Here is a 26,843-nt window from a genome sequence, read left to right as displayed (position 1 = left end):
TCTCTCTCCAGTTATTGTGTTTTAAGTGTAAGACCTGAGTTTGCCTTTTGAAATAGTTCTGGGTTTTTAACTTTTTATTTTATTTTATTTTATTTTTTTCCTTGGACTTTAGTCAAGTCTTTAGCTTATCCTTTCATTATGCTGTTTTTATTTATTACCTTATCTACTGACACCAAACAAGAACTCTGTTACAAATTTCCACCCTGGCTACAAACTTGTTATTCTTTATTAAACTTCCAAAGTCACATTTCAACCAGATCTGGATTCACAGGTCACAGTACTTCTTTGGGCTTTTGAACTGAGACATATGTAAATAATGCAAATAATAAAGAAGTTATTGAATGACAAGTGAAACTGGTTACAAAAAAGAACTTAGAAAAGGTCATGGAAGGAGGATAGAATCACTGCTAAACTGACCACTCACATCATTTAATCACTATCTTTTAGAAATCAAATGTCATTATATGGGAATAAGTTTAAGTCAAAAAAAAAAAAAAAAAGTAAAGCAGCTTTTCTCAGAAAGAGATACTCAGACTCAAAGTATAGAAATGTTTATGTTTGGTCTTTTAAAAAAAATACCTTAGCGAAAAATGTGTGAGCAACAAAAGTTCAGGGTGAGAGGAGGTATACTATGAAGAACAGTGAAAGAGCTGATCAGGTGCAACTCTCCATGTTTGATCAGTTGGAAAGCAACAATAACTTCAGTGCATACCTTCCATCTCTCTGCCTCCTGACAGCGGCACTCCCCGTGAGCCTGGGAACCAGCTACATCCCCTTGAAGCCATATGAGGTGGTGGGGAGACATCCCATTGCCGTAACTGCCTTGGACTACACTGTCTTGCCTTCCAGGGCCAGTCTATTTCCCAGTAGTTCAGACAAATGTTTCCAGGAGAGAAAAGCAACCATGAAGTCTGAGTTGGAAGTTGGCTGCCAAATCAGCAGCTAACCAATTTGCTCCCTGCAGTGCGTCTGGTAGATTAAGGAGACATTAGATATTCCAGAGCTCCTCAGCAGAAGACTACCACTGAGAACTACAGCCTTCAACTGTGCTTTCCAGTTGTGAAAATGAAATATATTTGAAGAGAGCTTGGAGGCTTGGAGAAGGCAATCTCTCTGTTTATAATTCCTTTTTTTTTTTTTTTTTCCTTCCATACAGGCATAGCATGAGGAAAATACTGTTCCTTTCAGAGAGCTTGCAGGATCTTGGTTTGATATGCTGTTCCCACTGAGTTAGCTCTGAAGCTGGCTGCCAGCTGACATCCATCAGCTGATCAGAGATAATTTCTTATCTCCCATACGGGACTCCCAGGTCACCTCTCACACTGAAATCTCAGCTCAGCAGAAATGGCAGCCTTTCCTCTCCTTGTCCTGGAGATGTGAGGTGGCAGATCCTGGGAAGCATGAGGGAGTTGCAACCAATGAACCACTGCCTCCTAGCAAAGCCTCCAAGAGACAACCACTACTGTTTTGCATTTCATGCAGAAGCTGGTGTCCTGCTTCTGCTCTCATTCCCATCCCCTGTGCGTTGCTGGCACACTGCTCATCTTAGGCACTGTAAAATGGGAATATGTTCATTTGAAGAAAATGAGTCTTTTCTGTACACCCATCTTTTCTAGCTGACAGTTTCTGTCTGTATGTGTTACCCACTGATCATCTTTTCTAGCTAATTCTGCCAGTAAATGTAGGCTAAGAACAACCCACACCCTTAGAGGCATAATTCAGAAGTCAAAGCAAGATAAAGTTTTGTCATCTTTTCCTGACTTTCTGAATCTCTTCAGAGGATTCCAACTGTCCAAATGCATTTCAAACAGATGTGTTGATGGCAGAACTGTTATATCAAAGTTGTTTTTTTATTCAGAGAGATAAACATTCATATTCCAATGCTTCTAAGAAATAAAGTGCAGTCAGTGTTATGTGAGAATGACTTTTTGTTTCTAAAAGCTTTACTAGTTAAATAATGGTATTCTACTTACATATTATCTTCTTTTTTTTTTTTCTCCTCATACTAGATATTAAACTAAATAAAACCAAGAGAGATAGATTTATGTCTATTTAATAGAGTTGAATGGTCCTATCAGAACACTACACTACGGAGATGTTAAGACATGAAGGTTGACTCCTAAAAGAATAAAATAATTTTAAATACCGGAGACATTCTGAAGTTAGTAGAAATTATAGAAAGGTAAAGATGATGTCCTGGCATGAAAAATCAGAGTCACCATATGAAGATGATCTGTCAGTTTTTTCTCTCACAGTTTTAGGTGATGGATGGAGATAGTTCTGGTTGCCGTGAGATTTTGACCACCATCCCGAGCTGGATGCTTCCTACTCAGAACAGCTGTCAGAACAGCTTACAAGTTCTTGCACAGAGAGACAGATATTTTTGTTAGTGGGAGGTCTGGGACACATAGCTTGAGAAGAATCAAAAATAATTTGAGGCCACAGGGAAAAAAAATCAGCAACAGGTCTCCCACCTCAACACTATGAAAAAATGTTTTAAAACAGTTCCTTGCTGTGAAGACAGAAAGAGAATCAGAGAATAAATTGGGCAAAAATCCCCCTGTCTCTCCAGCTGTTCAAAATAGGGTGTTCTTTTTCTGTTTTGATTTACTGACAATCTTGGAGAAGAATAATACTGGAGGAATACAGAGAGCCAACAAATGAAGGGGTTGAGATGGAAGAGGACACAACTCCTCTCTGCAAACTAACTGTGAGCATTTCACACACCCTGGGAAGATACTAGTGTGTCTCTGTAGGTGTTGATCACAGTGTTGTAGCAATGTCATGCTTTGAGAGTCTGAGCACAGTGAGGGACAGATGTTTGCCTTTGCTTCTACAAGTGCAGGGTTGGAAGGATCTGAGGGAGGATGTTCCCCCATTCAGGCATGTGAGGGAGGGCCGGTCAGTCAGCACAACAGCATTGATCTCAACAGGTTGCCCTAAGTACAGCCAACAAAGCATCCTGTGCACAACATAGCAGAAAGCAAACTGATCTTATTCCACTTAGATAACATTCCAAAGCATGTAAAACAAATTAATACAAGTAGATTAAGAGGCTTTTATATTTTCCAGCAGGGTGGGAGTCTTATCCCCTCTCCCCGCTGACAGTAGGGCAGAGCAGTGTAGAAACGGATTCTGATCTCAGAGAGCAAGAACTGAAAAACAATTTTTTAAAATACAATTTTCATTTTCAACCTCCGATCCAATCCCCTCACACAGCTCTCTCCTGCATGTTCCTTCACTTAATATGTTGATGATGCATAACCAAATTTGAATGACTGAGTTTGAAGCAAAAGTTCAGGTTTTGTTCTAATTCTAGTAAATGCAAACTTTACATCAGAAAAACAGTCTATAACCAGAATCCTCCACAACACCTCATGCATTAAAGATTCTCGGAAATAATACTATAAATAAGTGAAACTCCATGGATATTTTCTTTCATCTACATATGAGCATTTCTGTTAAAATACCATTTACTGAAAATTCACTTCACTTTCTAAAACCCGATGCCAGAAAGTATTGAACTTAAGTATGTATTTTACTAACAATGCAGCAAAAGTTAAAATAAGTTTCTCTATGTGTTGCAGGAATTGAAGAACAATTTCCTACACTATAACAATTATTATAATCCCATGAACTTGTAATTTGTAATTTTTCAGTATATTGTCTTAAAGAAAGGAAGAGAAGGCTGTTAATTTAAATCAAACTAGGGTAAGACAACTTTGAATTCATTATAGCTTCTATAGACCAGGTATGGTGCTGGAAAAGCATATTTTTCTGCTCATTAGTATTTATATGTGTCATAACCATTACGAGACATCATCCTTTATAAGACCATTAGAAAAGTGAGAAGCCAGAATCAGGGCTGAGGCTTCACTTGTATTCTTCCCTAACTTGGCACAAAATAAGTATGATAGTCATAGGGAAAAAAAAAAAAAAAATCTTCTGACTTTCTATGGTTATTTTTTTGCTAGTTTGTTTTTATATTTTTGTTGTTGGTTGACTGGTTTTGCCTTTCCTGGAAGTAAAACAATCGTTTTCTATAAAAGACAACCATGTGCCCTTTTAAGCTTCATAATTATTTCTTCTGCATTTTAATGCTTTTTTAGCAGTAGTGTCAAGAGTACAGTGAAGAAAGAAGTTAATTTTCTTGTGACATCAGGAAGGCACTAAAGCTACTTCGGTTTCCAACAGCTAATCAATTTCAGCCCTAGAGAATAAAATTCATTACAATAAGGTAGTTTATAGACTGGTTAGAGGAAAAAAAAATCCATGTATTAATATAATAAAAAAATCACCCTTCCCAGGATCCAACAAAGTATAAGGTTATTTTTGACCAAGCCATGATAGACATCATTCCGGAAAAGAAAGGTGCTTATAGTTCTTATCGTTTGACACTACCATCACACATAAAGTGTTGATCAGTACCTGTACCCCATTCACCAGGAGTCTTCTGCTAAGTAGTTGTGAAGAGACCATTTCTGCCCAGAAATGTTAACAACTGAAATCAAACATAATGAGTGGGAGTAACAAATGATGATAGGACCTCTCATTAATGTGCAAAACTGTGATTTACCTCCTGTACCACTGCATGACAAAGTTTGCACAGTAGCAGCAAAGGCAGTGAGTTATCTTTGCAGTATTTCTATCATAGCATATCTTATTTCCCAAAAATTACTCTTACCAGGGTATAGTGTTAATAAAGACTTTCATTTCCTCATAGGACAGTATCAAACTGGGATCAAGTTAATATGATGGAACTTGTCCATGCCATGCAAATATTTTCACTATTTGATCAGAGTTTCAGAAAGTGTAACGGTCTTAAAACTACACTTATGCTCTTTTCTGAATCACCAACATCGCAGAAGCTTGAGAAACAGCAACAACATTATTTTTCTGAAAACCACTCCACTGAAAACAGCACAGATGCAGTCAGAAAGCTAGATGGACTCACCACCTAAGAACCACCTAGAGAAAGGTGGCAGGGTTTCAACAGGCACTACCACAGCCCTGAGGCAGTATTAGCAGCCTGGGGCTGCTTCCAATGCACATATGCAACTTGCCAATTAAAAGCTATTTTCACCCCTAATCTCCATGGAAGTCTTCAGTGTATGGGTTCAGGAAGAAAAAAGATAATTTCTAAGTAAGCATGGAGAGATTTAAAATGAATAATATACTAAAATAAAATTCTAATTAGAGCATTTAATAGTCATGCTTTCTTTCATATTGCATGGGAAACTTTCGAGACCTGCTTGCACATCAGATAGCATATAAGACATGATTTGTCACTGATCTTTTCAAGCAATAAGATTTTGGTACAGAAGCAGACTACTTGACACAGTGCAATGAAAAGGGTTTAGCTTCCCATAAATGTTCCAACAAGGCAGTAATCACTGTGAATTAATCACAATTTGGGGTGTTCTCCACTGATTTAGAACAAATCTTTTAAAGTAAACAGCTGTTTTTCAAACGTCTCAAAAAAATTTTATCTTTAAAATTGATACATGATAGAGTTTTAATATCTTTATTTTTCATGTTGCATATGATGGTCTGCTTTTCATATTTAAATATAATAATAATATTTTATTTTAAAACACAGCATTTTGAAAAGTTTCCATGAAGTGCATTTATATCTACTTGAAGAATAAATAAATAAAAAATAATAATAAAAAAAATCAGCTTAAAAAGAAAAATCCTTTAAAACAGCTCAAATTGCCAACCAGATAATGTCTGAATAAAAGAAAACTCTAATAGCTACATTTGTTGCTACAGAGGTTCTTTTCCTGGGGTTGAAAAAGTAAAACAGCAGTACAATTACTGACGCCAAGTCAGTGCCCTCTGAAGTCTGCTCAGCTCTGGAAAAAGCTGAAATCACTGTGATGAAATTGCAGTAAGGAAATAAGGAGAAAAAAAAGTGTTCAGGTCCCTCTCTACTGATAACAATAGAGATCATTATTTATTTGGGGGTTTTAGCTCAAATAATTTATTTTTTAAAAAAATTTCCCTTCAGCATTGTTAATTACTGTAACTATTCCTCTAACCATTATTCTGATTAAAAGAATCATTGCTGCCACCAAAATAAAGTGTTGCTTAATTGGGCGGTGAACAAATCTCAGCACTGTATCTCTTTTAGCAGCTGGACAGCAAAGTGATACAGTTGCAACTGTGTCTGTCTAATGCTTTATCAATCTCACACACAGCAATGAGCATGCTCATAAAATGGGAAGCACTCACAAGTGGATTGGGAAAAATTGTTAAGCAAATCACCGCTCTATAGCTTGTTCTGTAGACTCACAGCATTTGAAGACATATCTGAGCCATTTGGTTGAGGAACCATTACTCCATTGCTCCACAGAGATCAGCTGTGCAAGTCTTATTTGTAACTATCTTCCCTGGAAACTGTGTGATCTGTCCTTTCTAAGAAAGTTACATTGAATCTTCCTGGGTTTTATTTTCATTATCACTATTTTTATTTTGAATGAACCAGGAAATGTGCAGAAATGAAGGTGAGATGTGATCTCATCACCCTCAGACTTTCCTTGAAAAGCAGTACAGAAGGACCTAAGTGCACTGTGAGCACACTTCTGAGAAAATCAACCTTCTCTGAGATGCTTCTTCGCCCACCATTGTGATTGGAACACGGGGCAGGACATTGTCTTCACTGGAGCAACAGCTGAGCCCAGCTGGCCTGGCCTGCTTCTGAGGTTGTGCACCACTTCCAACCCATTGTTTCCTGAGCTGTGGCCAAATCTTGAAACAAGAAAAAGCCCTTCTGCGCAGTGTCAGTCTTTGTGCTTAAAGTGAGGTGAGGGTATCACAGAATTACAGAATGGTTGCGTTTGGAAGTGACCTCTGAGGATCACCTCATCCAACGCCACTGTTAAAGCAGGTACACACAAAGCAGGTTGCACAGGAACATGTCCAAGTGTTTTTTCAGTATCTCCAGAGCAGGAGACTCCACAGCCTCTCTGGCCAGCCTGTTACAGTGCTCTGGCACCCTCAAAGTAAAGAAGTTTCTTCTCACATTCAGATTAAACTTCCTATGTTTCATTTTGTTCCTGTTTTCTCTTATCCTGTCATTGGGCACCACTGGCATCATATTCTTGACACTCGGCTGTAAGGTATTATAAGCATTGATAAGATTCCTAGAGAAGGGGGTTAAAGTTGCCCATTCTCAAAGCAGCCTTTCTCCTCCCACAGTAGGAGGTTCAAGAAGACCCTGAGGGCACATCTACCCAGCCTGGTACTTCTTCAGAGTCCCACATACCAACATGTTAGTCCAGGCCTTAGAGGATCAGCAGCTTCGCAAAAAGCCCACACGCTCACAAATGATACTCATTGTCACTTCCACTGAGATGGATAAAGCCTGGCTAGACAGTGGACCTGGTCACAATATAATGATATGTCAAAGATATCTGAACTGCTACTGCCCTTGCAGAAGCCCTCTAATGTAACTGAGGATTGACTCCTTTCAAAGTTTCATGATTTGGTGCGTTTTACTAGTACTTTACTTTTTTCTCCATTGGCAGAGAGAGAGATAAAAACAACAGTGCAGAAATAAAGGCCAATGTGGGTGTGGGTGTGGGAGGTTTTGGGGGGGGAGGGTGGAAATAGGGTAGACAAGGTAAGGACAAGGTAAATTCCTGTTTGCAAAAAAAAAAAAAAAAAGGAAAGGAAAGGAAAGGAAAGGAAAGGAAAGGAAAGGAAAGGAAAGGAAAGGAAAGGAAAGGAAAGGAAAGGAAAGGAAAGGAAAGGAAAGGAAAGGAAAGGAAAGGAAAGGAAAGGAAAGGAAAGGAAAGGAAAGGAAAGGAAAGGAAAGGAAAAGAAAGGAAAAGAAAAGAAAAGAAAAGAAAAGAAAAGAAAAGAAAAGAAAAGAAAAGAAAAAAAAAGAAAAGAAAAGAAAAGAAAAGAAAAGAAAAGAAAAGAAAAGAAAAGAAAAGAAAAGAAAAGAAAAGAAAAGAAAAGAAAAGAAAAGAAAAGAAAAAAGAAAAGAAAAAAGAAAAGAAAAGAAAAAAGAAAAGAAAAAAAGAAAAGAAAAGAAAAGAAAAGAAAAGAAAAGAAAAGAAAAGAAAAGAAAAGAAAAGAAAAGAAAAGAAAAGAAAAGAAAAGAAAAGAAAAGAAAAGAAAAGAAAAGAAAAGAAAAGAAAAGAAAAGAAAAGAAAAGAGTAATACAAAAAGCAAAATATTTGGAAATATTTTTCCTTCTGATCCCCCTATCTCCAAATGACCTTTCCAGCCTTTGTACACACTGTTGCTGCTTCCCTTTTGCTATGGTTGTCTTAATCCTTTCTAGACAAAACTCTTAGAGGCCATGGACAGTTGAAGTATGGAGGAACCAGTTGAATCTGCATTTGCTCTTTGTATTCCAGAACTACCCTGACAGCTAATCTGTCTGAATCTGTTAGTTATTGTTTCAGAATTATAGTATTAAAGCTAAAGGCACTTGGTAGTTATTTTCAGTGAAATTTTATAATTTATATTATGATTTAGATGCAAATACTGTAGTGGCAATTGTTCAAAGACAATAACTTGCCACTAAGAAATTGTACTTATTGATTGTCTGACATGAAACATTTTTAATCTTAGACTGTTAGCACAAGATAACCATAAAAACCTGATGCATTGTTCTGCAAAAATTGTTTCATCTTACTGAGACAATTATGCATACCCAGTAGGTTTCAACTCAGTCAAGAGACTAAAAATGCCTAATTACTTTAAGAAAAACTGTTTTGCAAGTATGTACTCATGATTTCCACAAAGGCTATAGCATTATGTCATAAAAAGGAATAGCATCAAATGTGTATTCATGAAGATTTTTTCTCCTTTTAAATCAACATTTTAAATCAACTACCACCTCTGAGACAAACATTCATTTGTTGTTCCACATATTTCTCACACTGTGCGTCAGTAACTCATTCCACAAATTAAGCCAGTAAAAAATGTCATTGGACCCTATTAAAGCTGAAAACATGTAAATGAAAACTTTAAAGCAGTAATGAATTCAAACTCCACTACCAAAGTGTTAAAGGTTAAATCCAAATGCTCTTAAATTTAGAAGAAGTTGAAATAATATCTATATGTGTATTTTTGGCATTTTTTTTTTTCAAGCTTGCTGTGGGGTTATTTCTACCTGAATTTCAGTTCCTTAGTTCAGACCATAACCTATTTCTGAGACAATTCTGTTATTATATGAAGTATTCTGGCCAGAGCAGCAACACAGCAACCTTCCTTTTTTTTTTTTTTTTTCTTTTTAATGAGAACATTTGATTTAAGAATGAATTTAATTAAAAAAACCCTTGTCTTTTCTTCCTAGTATGTTACATATTCATTTAGTTTTCAAATGATGTATCTGATGTTGCAAGTGCTTTCTTCTCAAGACTTCTTTGCCCTAGAACTGGCAATTGGAGATGACACATCATATGCCTATCAACATCAGTGGAGTGCATTGTTACTCTCATTCTATTCTTTTGATACCCCACTAAAACTGAAGCATATTCCAAAATAATGGCTTCCTCCTCAAATGCAATTTTGCAAAAGTTATACTGCATGTCAGTGGGGAAATGCGTACCTAAACCTGTTCCTGTCTTTCACAAACACCTGGGACAAGTACAGTGTGGCAGGTGTACAGACGCCAACACAACAGCAGCATGACAGGAGAAAAACAACATTATGGTCCTGAACAGATTTATAACTAGTGGCAGGATACTGAATGCCAGCAGGACAGTGAGGTGAGCCATTTTATATGATGTGGTAACCGTATGCTAGCCTTGTTATGTGTGTGTTTGGAGAGGTGCTGTTACAGGAACTAGTGCACACAGACCTTTACTCAGATGAATGGATAGATGGCAATTTCACCGCAAAACAACAAAAGGCTGAAGATTACATTTTTTAAATCTAATCCATACAGACTTATCATGACACAATTCTGATAAATGCTTCCCCTCATGTAACAAAATAAAAGACATAGCTTCATACATCTCAGATCTCTTTAACCCTATAGCAAGTGGAATTCAATCTAGTGTGATTTGGACTTACTATACCTCACTAAACTGTTGGCAGTATCAGGATCTTGTGCCGTTACTGTACCAACAGCAGACCCAATCTCAGCATTTTCATAAACTTCCATGACATAGGAAGGCATAGTGAAGAGTGGAGGTTCATCCACGTCGCCAACAATGATCTTCAACATCGTTACATCTTTGAATGGTCCCAAGTGAGAAAATCGGAAATCAAGGTGAGTATTTGCTCCTTCTATATTAAGTGTATATGATTTCTTTTTTTCATAGTTGAGTGGCTGTTGGCAGAAAAAAAAAAAAAGATTTATCAATACCATTCTGTGCTTCAGTTTAGTCTGCTAGCAAGCTAACTACATCTTTTGCATTTAACTAAAACCACATTTCTTTATGTTACTGGAAAGGGCCAATATTCAGTGATATTCTGGGGGCCACTGCCATACCTTGTAAGTAGAAGGATATACATGAAAGAGAATGGATTCAGGTTTTCTCTATGGAAGGCACATCCACAGCTGTACCATCCACCAGAAGCATCACTGACACTTCAATATTACCCTGTTATTTAAATCAATAGATTCCTACTAGGAATCCGACCTCTCTACTGGGAAGGAAGGTGGGTGTCTGACTTGTATATCACACAGCAGGGATTATTTCTTTCTTAGAAGTCCCATTTCTAGCTTCTATTTACATGTCAAAAATTCATCTCCGTAGTTCAGCTGGTTTTGAAACTTTGGTGAACTAATTTTACTGACTTGATATATTGATATTTGTTTTAACTCTACAATAGCATGCTATTACAGTGTCTTATGCAAGATATAAACATGACACACTCAACGCTTAACTCTTCTAGCATCAGATAATCATGTAGCAAAGGGGGCTACGGTGATATTTAATTTAAAAGTATGAAAGTAATGAAGTTCCATTAGCAGATACAGAATTAAGTAATCTTTTTACTGGAAGCCTTGTTTACAGGGCCACAACTATTTTGAGTTGGTTTCTTCAGCTTTATTGGAGTACTGACTACATTTCGTAGACAGCCCATCAGGAATTTCATGGGAGAAGTTACTTTTTCTATATATTGTCTGTTAGTTCTAGTTACTGAAATTACTTTAAAAAATACCAGTTCAGTTTAGATGACTTAAACATCTCAAGAAACTGATCACAGAACTCATAATCAATGGCATAAGATGTATTATTTATTGTGCTGCAAACCCCCTGTTTACTCCAGTTTATGGTCTGAGTCACTACCTTTTCCTTGATTTTACAGAGAAAAATATATGTACAAATGAAGAACTGTCAGTCTCTTCTGAACTCTTCTGCAATCTTAACATGTGCCCACTTTCCAGGTAGAGTCTGAGCCACTTCTTCAGTTCAGAATTGTACTATACTGACTGTATGGACTGGCTGCAATGATGATAACAAGGCAAATGGGAGAGAAAGCTGACAGAGCTACCACATAATGAGACACTGTTTAAATACAGAAGTGTTGAGGAGAATCTCTGCTGTAATTTTGTTTAACTTTTATCAATATCTCTCTGCACTTCCATAAAGTTAGGCAAGTTTCTGGGAAACAAGTAAACCAAGGAGGACATAAAGCATGCACTTATCTGTTTCACGAAAATATGCCAGAGCATGCATGCAGTCCTAGAACAGATTTAAGAGTTTCAGATTGCAATTTTTAAAATATGTTTGTGTGTTGAGCAAAAGCAGTCTTTCGTGATAACAGACACCTCAATACTTACTGGGTTACAAAGTTTTGGTTTCATCCAATTTATAAAGAAAGATAAATAAGTTAATATTACTACACCAAGCAAAGCAGATAGTTTGTATGTATACATATATATATATATGTACTACCATTAAGTTTCCAACCGTGTGAGGACACAAGCATAACAGTAAAAGAAGCTGCATACCTGTGGATTTTTTTTTTTTTTTCTCGCAATAGAAATTATTATGATACTGTGACATGGCAGAATTCCGCTATGACCCGTATTGTTCTGTGTGGACCTGACAGCCTGTCTGAACAGAAATCAGTACAAGTTCAACCAAGGCTAACCTGGTGTTTCCTACCACCACAAAGAGTGGAGAAGTAGTACTTAAGGCAAGAAATACGAGGAACTCAATGTGTGGTTTGTCAATGCCAGTATATATTTTGTAGATAAAATCTACAGTAAATTTGATGGATGATGTATAAGAAAAATAGTTGGTCAGGATTTATATATCTTATCTATTCCTTTTTTCCTATATGTATTGAAGGACAATTAATTCATTTTCTTAACACTGCCAGTATGAGAGGTTTTTTTTTTTTCTGTTCTGCTTTTCCTTTGCTGCACTGTAATTCACAGAGTTGAGAAAACACCACTATTTTTAAAATTACGCTATCTAATACAGAAAAGACGTACACTGTACTAAGGATTATTATTACCTGGGGTCACAATTAGTAACATTTTTTACAAAATTATTATTTTTCTTGATCTCTCCTGAGAAGTAAGGAAATTTACAAGCAAAGCATATTCTGTGATATTTTATGTCTTTGAACAACTCACAAGTCACTTGCATCACTTTTCCTTTAAGTTTTGATAAAATGTTAAAAAAAAAATGAAATCTGGTTGCAATTTGAATCTACAGAAAATATTTTACTAGGCTTCTGCTTAAATACAGTAAATATGTTAAAATTGACTTTTATCTTACATTCAAAGAACAAATTGGGCCTCCATTTACAGCCTGTCTAATGCTGTACAAAGAAATTTGCTCATGGACTCATCTATTATTTCAGGTAATCTGAGCTTTAATCTTATTTTGCCAGTAGGAGTTTTTTTTTCTAATCTATATTTAATATAATTTATTAATCATGCCATTCATGTTAAAAGACCTAAGGTATTCTAATTCAGCAAGAGTTTGAATATAAAAATGATAATTGAAAAAAAAAAATTGCAAAGGAAATATTTCAACTATCTGATCAGATTCACAATAGGACTCATTTAATTCCAACAACCAAACAGAAATAACTTCAGTGGTATAAAAAAAGACAGAATTTACCTTTATGTGGCTGAAAGAGGTGAGTATTACACAATCTTTATAAAAGACACTGAATTAAAGCTTTTTAAGATACTGAGAGAGATGCAAACCCTTTTTAAATTATTACAAATTATAAAAATGTTTCCTGCATTTACAAAGCCTATTTAAGATATTAAATAAAATATACATAAATAAATTTCTTCTCAGATGTAAAAAAATGTTGTTTGTTATATTTTTTATTTGTTCTCTTCTCCCACATTTTATCTGTTTTTTGTTCCTCCAACTCTTAATCAGACCCAGAATATATATGACAAAATATGAATACAGATACACTTAATTTTTGGGCTGCATGGATATAATTGATATAATTGATGCCTACAAGCCTGAATAACAAGAATGTACATGAGAATTGCTAGTTGATGTCTGTGAGTCTCAGTGAAAACTGAAATCAATAAATTATTTCTCTTTGTTGGAAAGGGTGTTTTATTTGTTTGTTTGTTTGTTTGTTTGTTTTTAATATTGCTTAAACATAGTAACCCATCTCTCTTTTGAGGTCCCTTCCAATCCCTGACAGTCTGTGTGATTCTGTGTAAATTTAAATCTAGCTATAGAATATTAGCAGAAGTTGGCAGACACTTCAGGAAACATTCACTATGAACTCAGTTCAGAGGACTTAATATGGAGATTAAATTATCTATGGAATTAGATTTGTGCATAGAATTGAGTTAAGAAAGAAATTAAATTACAAGAAAATTTTATAATCAATAGTTTGATATATAATTAACAGCTTAAATATAGAAAAATCATTTAAATATAGGAAATTCATATAAATTATAGCTGTGTGATAGTTTGACCAGTTACAATTTGAGTCTTCACAAGCAAGTTAGTATTTACAGTACACAGTGCACAATACTTGACCCTTTAGATGCCAGCTGGCAAAAAAGTCAAAGAATAACAGCCTATGAAAACTGAGTTACACATTCATTGGCATGGATGAACTTTCAATGCCATAATTCATAGAGTCTGGGAACAATAGTACAACTTTCTGCCATATTTTATTTCTTCCAAAGAAATGCAAAACCATCATTCAGAAACATTAAACTATCTTAATAAAAAAATTCACTGTTTATTACAAATATTAGATATGACCATTCAAAAAGCACAGAAGATTTAAATAATTTTTTTCTTGATTTTTGCTTCTCTCTGTTGTGGCCCCCAGTGAAAATGACTTTGACTCCCCTAGTTTAAACAGTAAAATGTTTCATCATGGTATCTTTTTATTCAGTGTTCGTCACTGTATTTTAGTTACATAGGGAACTTTCAAAGTCCATTACTTACCTTCTTCAAGGAAAGAATTCCTTCCCTTGTGTCTTTGTCAGTAGAAATAGAGAACACCCCAGAGCCATCACCATTTATAATTGTGTACTTCATGTCTGCATTTGAACCAGTGTCTGCATCATTTGCTTTGATTTTGCCAACAGCTGAGCCAACTTGAGCTGATTCAGGAACATATAGTTGATAATGTTCTGAAGGGGAAAGAAACAAAAACAAAACCAAAACCACAATAGCTTGGACATTTTCTAGCCACACTAAATTAGAGAACTATTAGGTGCTTAATACACTTCTGAGTAAACAGAAGAGAATTTCATATGAAAAACCGAAAAATAAACCTACTGAACTTCTTTAGATACTTGAAAGCATTCAAAAGGGAATGGTATTTTCACAGAATCACAGAATGTTAGGGACTGGAAGGGACCTCAAAAGATCACCTAGTCCAATCCCCCTGCCAGAGCAGGAACACTTAGATGAGGCTACACAGGAAGGGGTCCAGGTGGGTTTTGAATGTCTCCAGAGTAGACGACCTCACAACCCCCCTGGGCAGCCTGTTCCAGTGTTCTGTTACCCTCACTGAGAAGAAGTTTCTTCTCAAATTTAAGTGTAACCTCTTGTGTCCCAGTTTGAACCCATTGCCCCTTGTCTCATCATTGGTTGTCACCGAGAAGAGCCTGGCTCCATCCTCCTGACACTCACCCTTTATATATATATATGTAAACATTAATAAGGTCACCCCTCAGTCTCCTCTTCTCCAAACTAAAGAAACTCAGCTCCCTCAGCCTTTCCTCATAAGGGACATGCTCCTCTCCCTTAATCGTCTTTGCTGCCCTGCATAAGACTCTCCTCAGCCGTTCCCTGTCCTTCTTGAACTGCAGGGCCCAGAACTGGATACAATATTCCAGATGTGGTCTCACCACGGCAGAGTAGAGTGGAAAGAGAACCTCTCTTGACCTACTAACCACCCCCCTTCTAATATACCCCAGGATGCCATTGACCTTCTTGGCCACAAGGGCATGGTGCTGGCTCGTGGTCATCCTGCTGTCCACCAGGACACCCAGGTCCCTTTCCCCTACGCTGCTCTCTAACAGGTCATTGTCCAACTTATACTGGAACCTGGGGTTGTTGCCCAGATGCAATACTCTACACTTTCCCTTGTTATATTTCATTAATTTTTTCTCCGCTCAGCTCTCCAGCCTGTCCAGGTCCCGCTGGATAGCAGCACAGCCTTCTGGCATCTCAGGCACTCCTCCCAGCTTGGTGTCATCAGCAAACTTGCTGACAGTGCACCTTGTTCCCTCATCCAAGTCACTGATGAATATATTTAATAATACGGGTCGCAGTACCAAGCCTTGAGGGACTCCACTAGATACAGGTCTCCAACTAGACTCTACCCATGACTCTCTGGCTTCTTTCCTTCAACCAGTTCACAGTCCACCTTATTATCCGATCGTCCAGACCGCACTCCCTCAGTTTAGCTGTAAGGATGCTGTGGGAGACTGTGTCAAATGCTTTACTGAAGTCAAGATAGACCACATCCACTGCACTGCCATCAGCTATCCACCTCATTACGTCCTCATAAAAGGCAATGAGGTTGGTCAAGCACAACTTCTTCTTTGAGAAGCCATGTTGACTGCCCTTAATGACCCTCTTATCCTTGATATGCCTTGAGATGGCACCAAGGATAAGTGGTTCCATCACTTTCCCAGGGGTGGAGGTGAGGCTGAGCAGTCTATAGTTAGCCAGGTCCTCCTTCTTGCCCTTTTTGAAGACTGGAGTGACATTTGCTTGAAGACCAGAGTGACATTTCCTTTCCTCCAGTCCTTAGGTACCTCTCCCATTTCCCAAGACTTGGCAAAGATGATGGAGAGCAGCAACGACCTCAGCCAGCTCCCTCAGCACCTGAGGATACGTCCCATTCAGACCCATGGATTTATGGATGTCCAGATTGCCTAATTTCTCCCTAACCCAGTCCTTATCAACTAAGGCAGACTCCTCCATTGTCCTGACTTCCTCTGGGGCCTCAGGGGTACGGGACTCCTCAGGACAGACTCCGGCAGAGTAGACAAAGAAGGCATTTAGTAACTCAACCTTCTCTGTATCATCTGTCACCAAGGCACCCACCTTATTCATCAGTGAGCCTACATTGCCTCTGTTGTTAGTTTTATCTGCCATGTATTCGAAAAAGCTCTTTCTGTTGTCCTTGACCCCTCTCACCAGGTTTAATTCTAAGGAGGCCTTAGCTTTCCTAGTTGCCTCCCTACAGCCTCTGACAAGAGCGTCGTATTATTCTCAAGTGGCCAGTTCCTCCTTCCCCTATCTGTAAACTCTCCTCTTCCACTTGATCTTACCCAGCAGTTCCCTGTTTAACCACACAGGTCTCCTGGCTCCCTTCCTTGACTTCCTACATGTCGGGATGCTCTGATCTTGAGCTTGGTAGAAGCAGTCCCTGAACACTAACCAACTGTCTTGGGCCCCTTTACCTTCAAGCAGACTTGCCCATGGGATTTCCCCTAGTGATTGTTTAAAAAGGCGAAAGTTTGCCCTGCTAAAGTCCAGGGTTGCAACTCTGCTTGATATTCTGTTCCTGCCACACAAGATCCTGAACTCCACCATTTCATGGTCACTGCAACCAAGGCAGCCCTCAAACTTCATTGCTTCAACCAGACACTCCTTGTTAGTGAGGATGACATCCAGCAGTGCACCTCTCCTAGTCGGCTCCTTCACCATTTGCATCAGAAAGTTAACATCAAGGCACTGGGGGAACCTCCTAGACTGCGGCTGACTGGTTGAGTAGTCCTTCCAACAAACATCAGGGAAGTTAAAATCCCCCACCACAACCAGGGCCTGTGATTGTGAGGCTGCTCTCAGCTGTCTGTAGAAGGCCTCATCAACTTCCTCACCCTCATCTGGTAGCCTGTAATAGACACCCACAATAGTATCACCCCTGCCAGCCTGCCCCTTAATTCTCACCCATACACTCTCAACTCACTCCTCCTCTGTGCCTGGACACTACTCAATACACTGTAGTTGCTCTCTCATGTAAAGAACAACTCCACCACCACGCCTGACTGACCTGTCTTTCCTGAAAAGGACATAGCCATCCATGACCACATACCAGTCATGTGAGCTGTCTCACGATGTCTCTGTAATTGACACCAGATCATAATCTCCCGCCCAAACACAGGTTTCTAACTCCTCCTGCTTACTCCCCATGCTGCACACATTGGTGTACAAGCATTTCAGAGAGCAAGCTGAGCACATTGATTTCACCCTAGGGCTATGGGAGGCCTCCTGGTCTTCATCAACTCTAGAGTGTTGCCCCACTGATGAAAGCCCAGCCACAACCCCATCCCCCTTCAAGTCTGGTTTAAAGCTCTCATTTTACTTGGGATGTCTTCATTCCCTATTCAAAATCCAAATTACCTAATGCAGGATTTTGTTTTTCACAGTTATTTTTGCTATTCATCACATAACACAGAAATTAACCCTGAAGTTTACTTCACACCAGTATTTTTAAAAGTTCATTCTCCATAGACAATATATATTTGTTTTCATCAACTTACCATCACATGAGCAGTCAAATGAGTACTTTTGAACTGGAGAATCTTTGTAGGTTACATTTGTAACTTTTTTTTTTTTTTTTGTGACATCCAATCAGTTTGGCAACATTGCCTCAACATTTTGCAACATCCAACCAACTCAATTTTTTCTACAGAAAAATATAATAGATCTTAATGTTTTACCATTGCTATTTTGTAGAGGCTTTGCTGCAGCATAAAACACTTTTCACAAAAATTTTACTTGGTATCCATGGTAAAGGAAAATGAACATAGTGGGTACATAAAAGTATTACATAATTGTGCACATAAAAAGCATTCATAACAACTATCACCTCATTTTAGTGTTTTTATAACCTGTTAAGTTAATAGTTAGAAAATTGAATATTTTTCTGGAAAAAAAAGATCTTAACTGTCTCTGTCCTTCTGGATTAAATCTCCTAACAAAGTTGGCTGAGGGACAGGAAAGTGCAACAAGGAGAAAAAAGTGGCAGACAAAATATGATTACATAAACCTCAATTTCTATCTGAAACTACGCTAGAAAGATAGTTTCATGAAATTTTCTCCAATAATGCTAATATTGCAGCACAGTAGGGATGCTGAAACCTACCATCGCTGAAAAGGAGAATATACATTCAATAAAGGCTTTGCACATACTAACAAAAAAAACCCTCAAACAACCTCCCTCATCCAAATCCCTCCCCAACAACCTGCATAGTTTGCATCACAGGCCAACCACCATCACAGAAAAAAAGAGCAAAAAGACAACTTCTGTTATTATACATCCTCTGAAGCCCTACAGAGCTTCTTCTATATTCCCTGTAATCATTCTACAATAGTGAATACAATAGTACAGCACTGAGGTGCAAAAGAGTGGATCAGAAGATGCTGCATATCAAAACTACCATGTCATTACATTTAGTTGAGTTTAAACCAGGTAGCATGACTGTGGAGGTACCCTCAGTGAGCATGTATAAATTTAAACATGCATTATTGCAGAAAAACTCTATTTATTGGATGGATTGAAGAAATTTGAATCTGTAGAATTTGCAATTGCAGAGGGAATGGATGTTATCACTAAAATACAACTAACTTTAGACCCCTGTTAGAAAATAGATTATTTTATTACAAATTTGTATAATTTCTTGCACAATACTTCTTAAACCTATTTATAGACTTGCAGTGTTTTTGTAATGCTAGCCCATGATACTAATAAACAAACAGTAATGTGAGAAGGATGGATGTGTGCACTAAACTTTGTTAGTCCAAAAAGAAAGAGAATTTTCCTAGGAAAACAAAAAGTAAGTTACCATGCACTAGGGAAATCTCAAGGAAAACAAGAAATGTCCAGCAGAAAGAAAAAGTATATTTTACCTTGTAAAAAAAAGAAAATACCGACACTTACATAACAAGAAAATTGTTTAGTAGTTGATACAATTAAAACACATAGCTAAGTCTTTGATGCAATTCTTTTATTTGTACATAAAATCTGTCTTCACAAATTTCCAAATAAATGCTCTGCCATGCATTCTTTTGCAATGCTTCATGCTCAGAGATGATGTCAACTGACACTTCCATACTTCTGGTTGCTTTATTTCATACATAAAATTGTAGAAATGGGATGAGATTCATTTTGGAATTTACTTTTGTTAAAATAAATGTGAAATGTAGTCTTTTGACTTTTTTGTTCTGACTGATGCATTCCAAAAAGGAAAAGGTTGAGGTCATAAAAAATATGTTATGTACAGGCCATAAAGAAGATGTTACATAATCAAAACACTTCAGGAATTGAAAGTGTTACAACCCATATGATAGGGTGAACTAATTAGACACTTCCAAATAGTGAAGCTAGTTCAAATATATCCACATGACACTACAGTCTGCTTTATAATCACACCCCAAGTGTTAGCCATCTGTTTCGGAAAGTCACTTTACTGATACCAGCTTCAAACATTCTAAAATACTAAAACTTCAAGCGAAACAAATATTTGAAATCACTCATTAATTATCTGCCAGTATTTGCAGAACTGTTTCCAAAAAATAGATAAAATGAAAAGAAAACAGTTAAAAGATAAAAACTCCGAGATCATACGGTCAGAAAAGTTTTCCACTTTAACCACTGCTTCAAAGAGACAATCTGAAAATCTCTCATACAGGTATAAGCCAAATAGATAATTACAAACAATACTATCTTAACCCAAAAAACACATAAGAGGGTAAAATCCAGCAACATAAGGGTTAGATAAAATATATTATAGACATTTATTTTGACTAGCAGTGGAAACTGGAAATGTTCTTACAAAACACTAAATTGTTGTAAACTTTATTATTTAAATTAGTGGAACCAACTCAAAGCTAAATTGAACATTTCCCTGGTCACTGAATAAATTTTGATAGGACATTAAAAATAATGTTTGATGGGTATACTGTGATTTTATGATTCTTTATTGTAAGTTATGAGTCTGCCTCAACCTCTAAATATTGATTGGGAAGTTAGAAGCCCTGAGGACAAGGTACTGATCTGCATCAAAACTGTTTCACCAAATCTACCCAAGTTGAACAGATTGTTCCTATGTTCCCAGTATTGCAGCCTTCTAGGAGCTCCTGTAAAGCAGAAATTTTCAAACAGTCTCAGAGATGTTCTAAATTGTTCTAGAGGAGTTGCTGGGTGGCTTATGGATCCAGATTCTGTAGAAGTTGATTTGATTCTTAATTTTTATGTTTACATTTGATTAGATGAATTCACTTAACTCATGAGACAAGTAAATTAATACTCTTTTCCAGTTAATGGACTGTATAGGATAGTCATACCACTTTGCAGGACTTTAACCTATGCTAATTGAAATATTGTTCAAATACATATAGGCAACCTTCAGCTTTCTTTCAATAAACTATATAGCTTAGCTCTCATTATAGTGAAGAAACAATTCATTGATCTGAGGAACACTTTACTTTCCATTTCAATTAGTCTACAGGCAACTTATAATGCTGTGTTTTATTCTCAAAAAAGCAATTTCTCTGAATCTCTCAACAAAGAAATATGCCAGTATTTAACGCAACTCAACAAGCATGTTATTGACTTTATTCACCAATCTATTTGATTGAAAGTTTTGACTTACTTTTCTAGGTTTTAATGTTCTCTTCAACATTAGGAATTACCTTACTTAATAAAGAAATAAATATTTGACCTTCTTATTTTTATATGCAAAGTATAGTTTTAGTAGCATGAGGATAAATACTGCTTGGTGATGAACTAATAGACACATTCAGTCATACATGACGGCTGGTACAAAGATGCCCTTGTCTATCTACTAGCAAATTGGTAAACACAGCAACTGATTGCCTTAATGTGTTAATAAATTACCACCATAACCTAGATGTATATCAAAGTACTATGTGAAGAAAGTTTGCTTGAACCTACAACTAGCTGAATACTCAGTCTATTTGAGTCTATATGGAGAATAAATTGACAGTTAGCCAGGTTCCAGGTCTGATGATTATAAGCACAAAATTCAACTGGCAGGCAATTAACACTAGCTGTTCAGGAATCAAAACCAGTGGCTAATACATTTAATGTCTTAATTAATGAGCTGAACCATGGGTTTCACGTACATGCAGCAAGCAAGTGGACAATCGTTTTCTGATGTGATAATTGAGCCATTTCTAAATAAAGAACAATTAAGGTCAGGGGGCTTGGAGATTTACTTGTGATGATTCTCTGTAAAGGCAGAAAATATGTATACTGAACACCAACCACACCCACAAAGGAAATGTCACTCACTGATCATTCACTTTGGAAACTGAGCACTCACTTTGTAAACACAATTACTTGAAAAAATTCTTTGCCTTAAAGAATATAAGAGAAGTTAAATACTCGTTAGGACCAGAAACATGTGATGTGACTATTATGCCAATATGTACTGTAACAAATTTTAACAGCCATTTTCTTTAACAAAGAACACAGCTTTTAAAACGTCTAGACCCCATGAAACACCTTGCCAGATTTTTACAGCAACCTTGAATACAGTCATAACAACATTCTTAAAAAAGATGATCTTACTGCCTTTCCTTACACAAATAACTAAAACCTGATATTTCCCTGTTATTTGAGATTTCCTAATAATATACTAAAATATTCTAGATTAATCTTTATGTCTCAAATTAGCTGAGATTATCATGTTGGGTAGGAATTCAATTTTACAGAAAACTCTGTATTAACCAAAGGTGTTTTAAGAGCACAGCAAAAGCAATTCTCTTTGAGCAGATTTTATATTTTCTCATGAGATTCCACTCTTTAAATCTCATTATGTTGTCTCAATTTCACAACAGTACAAAAAAGAAGCTACATTTAGTTTTTAAGTAATACTTGTTTTGGACATAAAATAAATTAATATGGGCTGCTGCATTTCCTTATCACCCATATATATCTAATTTCCTGGCATTTCTCCTGGCATGTACATATATGTCACTCATTTTTTCTTTTAATGAGATATTAATAATTGCCTTTCAGTAGATTGATCATGCACACCGGACTCCTCCTATCTACTATTTACACAAAGAGCTGTTTTGAGCTGATTTTGTCAAACCACTAGGAAAAATAATACTCCCATAATCTTACACTTGGAAAAAAAATGAACTATTTTATTACAATCTGTATTTCTTTAGACATTCTGTAACATATATATAATAAAAATTGTTGGTAACATGTAAACTGTAATACTAGAAAAGCATATCCTAAATTGTGAACCACTTGCAGAAATAAATAAAAATTAATATGGTAGCACAAAAACATTCTCTGTGGAACACAGAAATGAGAATAAAGTAACATTTCCAGGATGGTAACTTCACTTCTGAAGGAAAGAAAAAAAGTTATATGCAGGAATATATTTTCTGAAGAACAAAATATTAGAGTTCTGCGCAAATCAGACCTTAAATCACCTTTCTACGTGTCACTCTAGCCTGATTTAAGATCTTACTAAAAGACTTAAGCATGTCTCCAGCAACAACCAATATGTGGGACTATTCAATTGCAATATATTTTACATTTACTATGAAATACGAAATATGAAAAAGGCATTCCTCTAATTTTAACCAAAAAAAAGTGATTCATTTAATAAGCAACATTTAAATGCAGAATAATTTCTAGAAGGAAATGATTCCTAACACTCCATGATTACTGGACTCATCATCATGACGTAAATGACAAAATGATCAGGAAACTACATTACTAGGTATGAACAAAATCTGATTTATAAAGGTGCATTTGATCAGATGTCAACAATCTTAAGCTAAATTGTTATCAAGTCCTTTTCTTGTTTTGTTTTAAATCTGAGTTTTCTGAGCATAGACAACTTCTGTAATAATTTTAATTCAATAGCATCTAGCAACTTTTAAACTCTGTCCAATTTCAGGCAAACCTAATAAAAGGGCAGAGGTCTCAAAGATGTTATTATTCTACAAACCTCTTAACAATTGCTGATTGAATAGAGGAGAAAGACCTGTTAGAAGAAAATTTGAGGAAAATTCTGCTTTATTCATCTTGTTTGGCAGCAGCCAAGTTGTCAGTCAGGAAGCAGATGACTCTGGTCCAGTCACCACAGGAGGATGGGACAGTCCTACAGTTCTCGGCAGTGGGGAGTGGGAGGATGCTGATGGTTACACACAGAGATCATAGGAACTCGATGTGCTATGTGGAACTGTGGATCCGGAAAGGACCATATTGGAGTATAAATTTTCAAAGAAAATTAACAGTAGGTACCTTTGTGTTTAATTAGCTAATGAGTTATATTAAAAGCCAGCATGGCCAGCAGGTTGAGGGAGATGATCTTGCCCCACCACTCTGTTCTGGTAAGACCCCACCTGGAGCTCTGTATCCAGCTCTGAAGCCCTCAGTACAGGAAAGACACGGACCTGTCGGAAGGGGTTCAGAGGAGGCCATCAAGATCATTGGAGGAATGGAACACCTCTCCTATGAGGACAGGCTGAGAGAATTGGGGTTGTTCAGCTTGGAGAAGACCCTGGGGAGACCTTACTGCGGCCTTTCAGTACTTAAAGAAGGCCTATAAGAAAGATGGGGACAGAACTTTCAGTAGGGCCTGTTGCAATAGGACAAGTGCTAACAGTTTTAAACTGGAAGAGGGGAGATTCAGGCTAAACATAAGGAAGAAATTCTTTTACAGTGGGGGTGGTGAAACACTGGCACAGGTTGCCCAGAGCAGTTGCTCCATCCCTGGAAACATTCATGGCCAGGCTGGACAGGGCTCTGAGCAACCTGACCCTGTTGAAAAGGTCATTGTAGACGCATTCGACTAGATGTCCTTTGAGTGTTCCTTCCAACCTAAACTATTCTATGATTCTACCATTATAAGGCTGGACAGTAGACACCTTACTAGTACAGAACAGATTTAATGCCTACTTCTGGGATGTGAGCTTACTTTTTAAGAACTAAATGGTGTGTCTTCATACAACATTCCTGTTTAAACTGTGTACTTTGCATACAATGATATTGTAAAAAGTGAAGCCAAAGTATTTATGCATATACATAATTTCGCATTATATCTAATACTGCCCTGAAACAAATGATCCTCAAAAATCAAGCTTCATAAAAATGTTTTAAGCCATGACTTGTATTTAAATTTGGCTTTATCCTGAAGAACTGAGCTAGATATATCAAAAACAAAATCTACAAATGGGGTATGAGGGAAATAATTCCTTCATAAAATTAGACTCTAAACACAATAACTAAAGGTCTCATACACACTGTCTAGAGTGTAATCTTTAGCACATGATGTACAAAACATCTCAGTGGAAACGTCTGCCCAGTGTGATGATCTTGATGCAATCAAAATCTATTCATCCTAAACAACGAAAAACATGCAGAATCTTATTCACCCTAACCAAGGCCACAGAGAATTAATGAACAAAAAGTATACAGAAAATGCTCATGTCACTCAGGGTTGATAACAGTGTCATCACTAGATGGAACATTTTCTATCAGATTATTGAAATAAATTTATGGCTATGAAATTGGGGCCCTAAGCCATCAACCAAGTTTATCATCATCATCAGGGGTAAAACTGACAAGAATCAAGAGATAATAATTACTGAAGAGAAAAAATCTTCACATGCAAAGCATTGTCTGTCAGTTTACATTAAATATCTAGTTCATTTGTATCTGGACTACCTAAAGAAAGAAAATCTGTGGTAATGAAGAAAACTAAATCAGTATTGTACGAGATGCACTGAAGTAACTGATAAGCAAAATGTACTTGAGGTTTCAGGTTATTGTCCTGATGAATTCAAAACCCTGTGCCTACTCCTGAGACATACTGCTGTTTTTTTGCAAGCAGATTTTTTTCAGCTATGTTTTCTATTCCAGATACTCTTCTTATCATGTATTTCAGAACTGCAACTATCAGACTGATAAAATTATGCAGTAATGTTTCATATTCTTCCTCTCACTTAGACTTTCTGGTATTTTGGAAAACTGTAGTTCTCTCTTAATAGTTTATTTGAAAGAAAGTCAGCTATATTTATAGTGAGTACAGAAAAAAAAAACCCAGTAAATTCATTTAAACAGACATATTTACAACCTCTCTTTCTAAAATTCAAATAGATTTTTAAAGAGTTTCTTTAAGGGAGACAAATCCTGCATACTTTACTCCATATGCATCTTTAATGAACACTGAACTACAAAAGCTAGAAAGATATGAACTTTTAAATATGTACAGTACAGCATATTTCTAGATAAAATAAATAATTAGAGAATCAATCAGATGTGCTTTCCAGCATGTTCTCAAGTAAAGTACTCATACAGTTAGGGTCAGATTCAAAACTCACAAGTATATAATGGAAGAAAGGAAACTAACCAAAAGAGAGTCTGCAGTTTAACTGAGGCTCAGCCTGTCCCAAAGGTTATACACTTGATATATGCAGTTTTGGTTAGTGCTTGCCTTGAATTCAATTCTGACCATGACAAGCCTCAGTAAGAGTCATTTAACATTCCATCTAATAAGGAAATTGAAGAGAAATTTAGCTGAAAATAATGACATACAAAGAAAGAAGAAGGAAAATAAACAATTAAGTTATTTCTATTAGTGCAATCCTTGTGTATTGTAGTAATAGTTCATGATGATAAGATTGCCAGATTTTAGATCGTCTATACTTTGGTTCTGTACTAAGATATAGCTACCATACTTTTGCAAAGGATTTAAATTATATTTCTCAAAAAATCTAAATAGCAATGTTGCAATCATAACTGTAGTGTAGGCATCCTGTGTAAGGAAATATAAATCAAATGGTGTATTCTACAAGACTTGCTGTAGGATTAAAATATTTCTGTTAAAAATTATAACTGTTAAAATATATTTTTTTACTTTGTTTGTTAAATAATACAGTTTCATTCAATTGTAAATGTTTCATAATTTTCAATGTTATTTTTTGTAATTGTTAGAACACTTAAAATGTATAGAATATAACATCAACATTTTATATTTCTGAAAAAAAATATTGATACAGATGTGCTAATGTACAGTTCTGCCTGGTGGCTGATTTAATATCCAAAATCTTCCATTCAAAATAAAAGAAGTTAGTTCTTGAAACCCGATGAGTAGAGATCAATTTGATTTTGCAGGAAACTGAGGACATTTTTTATACTTCAACTATTTTAGATGTTATATTTGTTCAAAGATATGCCTTATCTTTTGCCTTTCCAATAGTTTGGAAGTATTAAATAAAGTGATGGATGCAATGACAATTCCATGGAACATAAACCCAAATATACTTTATTTAAGGCTGTGTTTCAAAGCCTTTATGTATTTATGTGTTTGTGAGGCACAGAAAAAATATTCATTTCTACAATACTTTTAATGAGCCTTCTTACTGCTTGATCAGATTTTACACAATGTGTATTGCCAGGGA

The 26,843-nt window shown here is 36.4% G+C and overlaps 1 protein-coding gene across 6 annotated transcripts in view; it reads right to left on the bottom strand.

The window, feature by feature from the left end:
* The window catches only part of CDH18 (cadherin 18), a 552,389-nt gene that overhangs the window by 40,087 nt on the left and 485,459 nt on the right, over positions 1-26,843 (bottom strand). For all 6 annotated transcript variants that reach the window (XM_021283817.2, XM_065052617.1, XM_021283818.2 and 3 more), the window contains 2 exons: positions 14,370-14,557; positions 10,041-10,294 (listed from right to left, as the gene is read on the bottom strand). In XM_021283817.2, coding sequence (XP_021139492.2) covers positions 10,041-10,294; positions 14,370-14,557 — 442 coding nt within the window. The remainder of the gene's footprint in view (positions 1-10,040; positions 10,295-14,369; positions 14,558-26,843) is intronic.

This window comes from Columba livia, chromosome 2 (genome assembly GCF_036013475.1).
Source record: "Columba livia isolate bColLiv1 breed racing homer chromosome 2, bColLiv1.pat.W.v2, whole genome shotgun sequence".
Taxonomy (NCBI): Eukaryota; Metazoa; Chordata; class Aves; order Columbiformes; family Columbidae; genus Columba; species Columba livia.
Note: the sequence above shows the minus strand (reverse complement) of the source record. Positions and strands in the feature narration are given on the sequence as shown.